Here is a 9,319-nt window from a genome sequence, read left to right as displayed (position 1 = left end):
ATTTATCAAAGCCCTGCCTGAGAGCTGTGCATTTGGGTCCATCACCCCCGCACTCCCGACACAGACCAGTGTTTTCTTACTCTACAGGACGTGTACTCTTACCCCACAAAGACCTGTGCACTTTTACTGTATATTTGAGGATTTTGTAAATTGTAAATGGTGAATGAGCCACATTAATATAGTGTGTTTATACACCTTTCAGGGATCCAAAGCCAGCAGCTGCCATGCAAGGCGCTAGCTTGAAAAACCAGGAGCAACTTGGGGTTCGGTCTCTTGCCCAAGGACACTTCAACATATCGACCATGGAGGGGGTGCCATGCACGATAAGTCTACTGTGCTCCCTATCAACTGCACTATTGTAGTATTTAAAGTAGGAGTAGTAAGGTTGACTACTGTTTAGTGGTATTTAAAGTAGTATTTAAAAGTACCATGTCGTACTGTGATATGACTCTTACAGTCAACTTTGATGGTAAATAACTTGACTTTGGTGCATAATGCCAGACCCAGACCAGTGTCTCCTTGTTCTGCCAGACCCAGACCAGGTCTGAAACGGTGTTCTACTAATTTGACTCTACTACTACGGTGTTCTACTAATTTGAGGAAGTGCCAGTTTGAGGAAGTATTTTTATCAAAGGTCAAAGATCAGCCATTGGTTTCAAGGTTGTTAATAGTAATAAATAGTAATAATAATAATGATTATTCCAAAGCAATGCAGTGATATGGGTTCATATTTGCTGTGGTAGTAGTCTTTGAAGTACTAAGTAGTAATGTGAAGGAACAGTGTTCTACTAATTTGAGGGAGTCGTTTTATGAAAGGTCAAACTTCAGCTATTGGTTTCAAGGCTGTTTATTGTAAAAAAGTTTAGTAATGAATGATTCCAAAACAATGCAGTAATATGAGTTCATATTTACTGTGGTAGTAGTACATAAAGTACTAAGTAGTGCTGTGAAGGATTGATGTTTTACTTAAGATGAGGAACTTATTTTATTCAAAGACAAGTTTTTGAATAAAGGCCATTTGTATTTTTTTTACATTTCATCTGTAACTGTAAATATCACTTCTGATATTTTGCAGTTTACCGTAAGTTTCCATAGGACGTTAGGTCTAATATCATCTCCATTGTTCACTACAGTGAGTCTTTTGGCACTCGCGCACTTCAACTATAGCGACGGCTAATTTGATCACGGAAAAGCAAACAACGGCTCATTGACCGCGGTCGTTCGGTCACCAGTTAACGCGGATACTCTTAAATTCGAAACACCGCTGTCTAAAGTCCATCCATATGTTAGAAAAACACATACGGCCTATTAAATGTGGCAGGTGCGCAGGGTCGATGTAAAAACTTTAAACTGCATTTAGTGACCACACAACAACCTCAGCAGTTAACTTTAGCTCTTTGTGTTAGGTCCACACAAATCAGGCGGAACAAGAAAATGTAGAAAACTTCCGGGTATGAGCTCTGCATTTGGCTTTAGGCTGTTCCTCACTTATAAAACAAGAACGAGCAAGCGAATTCAAATGCGACGAAATGTATAATAGCAAACATGGAACACAAGTGAAAAGAAACATAACGCGTATTTCTAAATAAATATCAATCAGTGTATGTTTAGATATTAAAAATGTGACTTAGAATAAAGTCAGACATTCCGAATTAAAAAGCTTTATCTTTAGTAAAAAAAAGACCTTCAAATAAAATGAACTAGAGAGAGAAGGATTCGTGTCCACGAAACGTCATGTTGTTAATCCGACACCTGAACCAATTAGATAAGGTGAGCGCCGGGCGTTTCCCGTCATGCTCTGGGGTTGTGCTGTAGGTGCGGAGGCGGAACCTGGCGCCTGAAACTGCTATCGCCTCGGTTTCACGAGGTCATCGTTGATTACATAGGCAGTTCTGAGTGATTCTTGACGTCAGAGCAAGTTGAAGAGAGACCTAACCTGTCTGTTCACCTGGAACGAGCCTCGGTAGGAGGATGTAGTTAGGGCGCGTTGCGCAGGTAGTTTTCAGTGTCGGCCATTCTGGGAAACATGGGAAAAGTCCAGGAGTTCGAGATCACGTTTGACCAAAACAAAGACACGTACAGTCCAGGCGACTCCATCACCGGGACCGTGACCATTAAGCTAAACCAGCCGCTGCCGTGTAAAGGTAAGAGTCTCAACAGTTTAGCTTATTTGTCTCGTGGTGTGGAAAGGCGCCGTCACCCAAATGAAGTCAAAAATTAGGTTTGGTGGATCGCTGGAAGTACATTTAAAGCGAGTTTTCATGTTGGTGCGTTTGTCTGCCTTTACAGCGTCTTGGATCTCCACATTTATTGGCAACTTCACTGCTATTTAGGCTTTGTGTGACATTTTATGCGACCTAATTGAAGATTTGTTTTTTTGCGGCCTGCTGCCCCCAGTAAGGTCAACATCTTCCAGCTTGGGATTAAAGAATTACATTGTATGCACATTTCAGGATGGAATGTTATCTGCCACACTTTAAACATGTTGAACACCTTTTGAACAGCATTCTCGTCAGAACCAGATCAGCTGAGATGAGCTTCTCTCTGAATAGTGACTGTGTATGTCATTTTGTTTGTGTCCTTAATTTTTTACGATATCTTTAATACTGGCTGTTCATTTAAAGTCCTTTCAGGCTGTTGGCCTTTGTTTACTCGTGAGTTGCAGTTTCATTGTGTCTCCAGTCTGTTTACATTCCTCTTCAGGGAGAGCTGGTCAGAACAAACATATACAGTGTGACTTCAGCGTTCTGCTGCTCTTTGATCTTCTCTTTCTCCCCTCATCTAACCACTTAGTTAGAAATTTCAGGTCTTGACTCAGTCATAGATAAACTAAGTTCACCTTGTATACAATGGATATGATTACAACAGGGCATTTAAAAAATAGAGGGGAGAAATGGAAATTCTTATATATCGTATTTTTATTGCTTTTATTTATCTCATTGTCATAAAAATGCACAAATTAATTATGTGACTTCTTTTGTTAATTTTTATTAGATTAGATTAATAAACTAGGTCCATATAGAAGTAGTTGTACTAATAATAAGCAGTAGTGGTAGTAGGGATGGGTTATAATAGTGCTCTGGTGGACTTTGAACCTGGGACTTTCCACTCCCCAAGCCAACGCTCTACCAACTTAGCCACCAAATATTTGATTATTCTGGATGTTCATCCAACACACCATCACCATGTTTTTTCTTCTGTATAAAACCTCACAGGATGTCAGTACTTTTCACGTTCTTCATGGACAGTAGCTGCTGGTAAAGTTGAACACTGGTCCACTTGATCACACTGTTTTTTGTACTGTTACAGTCTGCTCTCATCTGTTTTGGAGACCAGTTGCAGTTCCTCTAGTCCCATTTACCGAAGCTCTAGCCACCATTACAGGGTGCTTAGATGTTCTCTTCATGGGAGACTATAAAGTAGCCTTGGGACAGATGAAAGGGCACCTTGATAAGTGCGTCTGAGGCCTTTAACGTACTGCTCTGCATTAAGACCAGTCTAATGTGTCACCACCATGTTTGCTCTGTTATGTTCTGCAGCCATTAAAGTGAACTGCAATGGTTTCTGTGGCATCAGCAGCAAGGCACAGGACACTGCATGGACAACAGAGGAGCAGTACTTTAACAGCACCACCTCTGTCGCAGACAAAGGTATGCAGCCAAATGCTTATTATTAAACTGTTACCACAACGGGATGCAGCATATTATACACACATGTCATTTTCCTTATTGTAGTCAGACAGTTGATGTTGGTTGTGGAGATTCTAGCATGCATTCACGGTTGTTTTGGTTCACTGTGGCATCAGCATCAGTGACACATGAAGGCAAAATAAACAAAATAGCAAATGTAGTCAAGCATATGTCAAACCACTGTAGCACCAGGTCTTTAATCAGATCTGACTTAATGCTTTTATTCTTACATTATTTCTAATAAATATATTATTACTGACGAGCATTTTTCTTGCATCCCTAAGACATATGTGGTAAGTAGAAAACTAGCCAATAAAACTGTTCCAGAATCCACTGATGGACACTGCCTTTGCTTTGTATCCCACAGGAACCATGAAACAGGGAGAACACACGTTTCCCTTCAAGTTTCTCATACCAGGTAAAGTGTGGCATTCTCTCCTTCATGTGTGTCACAGTGATTTCTTGGCATGTTGGTACTAATACAATTTCACTGTTTTGAATCAACTCAACTGATTTTACATTTTTGACAAAAGTCATATTAAGACACTTTAAACTGTGAGACTGAATACAGCTGTGTATAGTTATGTAAGTACTAGACAACTGGGGAGAACACCGCCCCGGTACACATGCTTTTACCTTTTAACCCTTACTGCTGAGTGGAGCCAGAAAACTGGTTTCCACTTCTCAACACTAAACATTTAGAACATTTGCAGAACAAGGAGACAAAATTGAACCAATAAGTGTCCAGCCTGTGTTGGTGTTTGTCATTTCCTGGGCCACTTATCAAGTGGAATTCATCTTTCACTGCTGCATGGCAAGAAACACTGCGTGATCTGAACTAACCCAACCGGTCTGTTCTTGTTGTCATTACAGTAGCTGATAGGACATACTGTATGAGCCGCCCACAGTCTGACTACTAAATACTTGTTTCCAGCTATTGACACATGTTGGATGTTTGCCCTACAGCATCTGCTCCAACATCTTTTGAAGGCAACTATGGTAGAATCATCTATAGAGTGAGAGCCTTTATTGACACGCCACGATTTTCCAAAGACTACAGCACAGAAAAATATTTCTACCTGCTGAGCCTTCTGAATCTGAATGAAGTCCCAGACATATGGGTAAGGTGTGTGTGTGTGTGTGTGTGTGTGTGTGTGTGTGTGTGTGTGTGTGTGTGTGTGTGTGTGTGTGTGTGTGTGTGTGTGTGTGTGTGTGTGTGTGTGTGTGTGTGTGTGTGTGTGTGTGTGTGTGTGTGTGTGTGTGTGTGTGTGTGTGTGTGTGTGTGTGTGTGTGTGTGTGATTTAATCACGTGTTGATTAAATGAACACAATCCATTGTCTGCTCGCTGGTACATGAGGCCTACATTAAATTTTTCAATTAATCTTTGTTCATTCAGGGGCCGTGTTCATCTGCAGTTACACAGCAATTCACCTACATGCTGATGAAAACTGGCACAGTGGTGATGAAGGCCCAGACTGATATGAAGGGTTACACCCCAGGCCAGGTCATCCAGGTAACAGTCAGCATCTACAACCAATCTGGAAAAAACACAGGCAACATGGGCGCCAGCCTGATGCAGGTAAATGGTTCGCGTCTAGTCATACCCTGGTACAGTCACAGTTGTAGCGCTTACAAACAAGCAGCGTGGTCACTGTGGTGCGTTTGTGATTTTACTTCCTTAAGAAAACTGGATGCAAGTCTCAGTTTGACCACCAGGCGACAGAAGGTAGTTGACATCTGTCTAGTTCACTTCAGCCTCCAGCAACTTTTTTAAGCTTAACATGCAGCTTCTGCATCAACCATTTGATGCACTTTAACCTAACTTTCAACTGCTGTGTAACAGTACGGAGGAGTCAAAGCACGTGACCACTGACTTGGAGGATATGCGATGTCTTTATCTATCTTAATGTGTAATATCAGGGCTAGGCATGGTGTGATATCAGTGAGCTCATTATGATGTAACCCCTGCTGTGCATTGGATGAATTTCCACGGTTGATGTGAATTTTTCACTAATTTTAACATGGCTTCTTGACAGGGCTCAGCTTCCTCTTCATCTACATGTTGGCTCAGACATCTTGTTTTCTATTGGAACTGTTTATTTACTGTTTAAGACCGTATCAGGCCTCTTCCTCTGCCCTGATCTCCCCGTACAACTGTTTGCGCCCAACTCAATGCTAATAAGTAGTGCTGACGCGCCACAGGAAGAATACACGAGTTGTATGAAAAGGCGAGGAGCTACAACATGCACCTACTGTTGCTCTCACCCGAGAGTAGTAGTTTTAAGGTGAAAATGTGGGATATACTACTTTTGATTTAAGATAAGATACCACGTTATTAATCCCACAATGGGGAAATTCTTTTGTTCGTAAATTCTTTTGTAAAATACAAATACTTAAAATACTTAGAATACTTAAAACAGACAAGTAGACAAATATACAAACAAGGGGGAAAAATAATTACACATTTTGGTGAATTTTACACCACAAAGCATGCCATGTGGTCAATATTGTGTGTCACTGTATCACTATAGTTTAATCGTTTATAATTCACTGTATTATTTTATTACTGAATGCTTCTCATATTAATGCCATGCGATTAATTGCAGAAAATTCATGCGCTTAATGCGATTAAGGATTTTAATCGCTAACCAGCACTACTAATAAGTATTGTGAACTAATGTCATATGTAATGGTTGGATTTCTCTCGTTCTGTTTATGTTTACTTTTGTGAGGCAGAACATTGTTGCATATATTTTCTATAAGTAAATTCATCCATCATTTATTCAGTTATTTTAAAATTGCTGCCGAAGTGCAGCAACACATTTATTAATGAGTGCATACATTGTTAAAACCACTGCCTCTGTGGATGAACTATGTTCCGCAGTGTTGAATTCACTTTATCCATCTGTGTTTTCAGAGGGTGACCTATGAGACAAAGAGGCCCACGTATGATCTAAGGATGATCGCAGATGTGGAGGGAGGTGTGGTTAAGGCCGGCAAAGAGGCGGAGTGGAAGGAACAGATCATCGTTCCTGCTCTTCCTCAGTCATCTCTCGCTGGATGTGATCTTATAAAAATTGAATATTATGTTAAAGTAAGTCACTGTATTTAGCTATTTTGCCTTTCCATTTATCAGATAGTAAGTTTGGCCATTCTACTTTGTTTATAGTGTAACACTATACAACACTATATTAAACAACACTAAGATGTTTACAGCCATGAATGTGTGTCCTAAAAAACAAATGCTTTCCACAACTTTTTAACTGACCAGGTCACTTACATGTAACTTGAAATATTACAATCACTTTAGTCAGAGTTATGAACATTTCCTAATGCATCACACTTGCTTAGGTACCAAGGTTCACACCTTTCTCCTTATGATTGTCATCCAGGTTAGGAGTCAAGTTCAGTGGACTAGAAGAAGTGCAGTGGCCATAACTCGACTTTTAGACATAGATACACAAAATTTTTGCACTGTATAAATAAATATTTTAATGAAACGTTAAATTATTTTTTATACTTTTATATACTAGTTCACTCTAAAATGAATGTATAATTTCAGCAGGTGGATGCTGATGCATAATGCTTAGGAGTTTTACATAAATTGTATATTCTCTACTGTAAAGCAATTCAAAACTGTTTCTTTCTTGAGGAAGAAAATCACCAACTTTGTCCTCTTTTCCATTTTTGTCTGATTCCAGGTCTGTCTAAAGTCTCCAGATGTCATGCTGACCCTACCCATCCATATTGGGAACGTCTCACTTGATAAAAAACGACACCCTTCCAAAAAAGCTCATCTTTCCTTCTCTGATTGTGCTGAAAATACAGCAGCATGTGTTTTCCCCCCAGACAATGCCACCTCTGCCACTACTCCCCCCCTGACCTCTAGAAGTACTCCAAAACCTGCCCCCCGTTCTGCTCCTCGCTCCAGGATGTCTTCTCTTATTTCTCCCAGTGCTCCTCCAGCTGACTACCCTAAAGAACATGGTGGGAGTACCACAGATGGCAGCTTTCCCAGCAAGCGCCAGTCTCAGTTGGTTTCACCCAGTGCTTTCAGCTATGCTCCAGGTCTCTCCTTCACCCAGACCCAGAAGGACAGTGGGCCTGTTAGACAGGCCTCAGCACCTTACCCCGCTGACAACAGCTGCAGCTCAATACCAGCACCGCATGCCATGCCACAGGAATACGTGTCAGGTTATCCACAAGGTGAGCTGCCCACACTCATTCTGTAGCCTTGTCATGAGGAGCATATGTAATAGACCTTTTGTTAGTTCCCAGTGTTTATACTGATGTTCACTAGACACAGGAGCAAAGGCATTTGCTACACACCTCACAATTTAAGCCCTTTCACATTGTTACAAGATCGAGCGACATCTGCCAACCTACAGTAGATAAGAGCTTCCATAAGGATCATTATCAGCTTTTAGCTCACAGTTCAGTAGCAATCAATCTTAAATGGTTTGACTTCAGAACTGCCTTGTTTGTTGCCCGTGCTCTAACCTGCTGATGACCTGGATCAGAATCTCCAGGTTTAGGATTAGGCCTGGTCCAGGATGGTTAGGATGAACATTCCAACTGTGAGTCCTGAAATAACTTGCTGGTTTCTGTCTGTCACAGATGCGCCTCCTTCTTATGACGAGAGTTGCAACGCATGAAGTAAATCAAGCACCAGAACCCCTTCTCCCGATGTATGCTGGCACAAAGGAACACTTACAACAACCAGTCTGCTTCTGGATCATTTTAATAGCACTTTAGGAAATAGATAGGCAAACCTATATTAAAGAAAGATGCATTTTAGCCTCCTTTTGTATGTGTTGGCTGTCTTCACGCTAGGCATTAGTTCTGTTTGATTAATTGTACTATTTTGTTATTAGGTTCACTAAATCCGAATCAATCACACCCACAGAACTGTTTTACCGTTGTTTTACAACTGCTGTGTAGATTTGAATAAATCAGTTTTACATTAAGTTTTACTTCTGTTTTTTACATGCTTCAATTATTTAAATCCATTTGAGTAGTGTATCTGTAATTGACTTATCATGTACATTTTATAATATGTACCGTTATCTCACAGCTTCAACAAAATGAGCCTCTACTAATGCCTACGGCTTATTTGGAATAACTGCATAACGCCTGTAATTCACTGGTTGTTTTGTGTAAAAAGTGACTTTTTTTTTTTCCCTGGCATCCTCTTCAGCAGATGAAATGCACGTTCATTTAGATTAAGGCTGAAATTTATTTGTCTGATCCTTGTAGAACTCAAAGCAATTTTATATTTTAAACACAAAAAATCTGTAATTAACATATTAATGCATATGTCATTTTAACATCAGCAACATCATGGACTTTTGTCTTGTGTTTGGAATTGGCTGCTCGTCCCTGTAATGAGCCTAGTTGTTCTGAAAAAGAAAAAACCCAATGCACTTTACTCTTTGTTTTATTAGCATTCTCCATGTACAGTAAAGGGAATGAGTTGTGTGCAGCTATACTCAGAAAACCATTAGAGATTACAGTATGTCAAGAAATGGTAATGTGTGTATATGATAACAGTACTCTGGTTGTTTTTCTTCCAAAGCTTCTTTCATTCCTTTCTCCCTTATCTTGCCCAACGTGACCAGTGTAAGCTTTAG

The 9,319-nt window shown here is 40.3% G+C and overlaps 1 protein-coding gene across 3 annotated transcripts; it reads left to right on the top strand.

The window, feature by feature from the left end:
- Nucleotides 1-355: 355 nt before the first annotated feature.
- arrdc1a (arrestin domain containing 1a) lies at nucleotides 356-8,662 on the top strand. Of its 3 annotated transcripts, none has more exons than XM_029162132.3 (8): nucleotides 356-2,144; nucleotides 3,540-3,650; nucleotides 4,057-4,107; nucleotides 4,656-4,810; nucleotides 5,086-5,268; nucleotides 6,607-6,783; nucleotides 7,391-7,895; nucleotides 8,307-8,662. In XM_029162132.3, the coding sequence occupies exons 1-8, from the start codon at nucleotides 2,027-2,029 to the stop codon at nucleotides 8,342-8,344; spliced, it is 1,338 nt and encodes a 445-aa protein (XP_029017965.1). In that variant the 5' UTR covers nucleotides 356-2,026; the 3' UTR covers nucleotides 8,345-8,662. The 3 variants fall into 3 exon arrangements, with proteins under 3 accessions (XP_029017965.1, XP_029017966.1, XP_029017967.1); XM_029162133.3 differs by lacking the exon at nucleotides 356-2,144 and adding an exon at nucleotides 2,184-3,257; XM_029162134.3 differs by lacking the exon at nucleotides 356-2,144 and adding an exon at nucleotides 3,283-3,454.
- Nucleotides 8,663-9,319: the final 657 nt, after the last annotated feature.

The sequence above is a fragment of the Betta splendens genome, chromosome 9 (assembly GCF_900634795.4).
Source record: "Betta splendens chromosome 9, fBetSpl5.4, whole genome shotgun sequence".
NCBI classification, from domain to species: Eukaryota; Metazoa; Chordata; class Actinopteri; order Anabantiformes; family Osphronemidae; genus Betta; species Betta splendens.
This window is presented reverse-complemented; position numbering and strand designations above follow the sequence as displayed.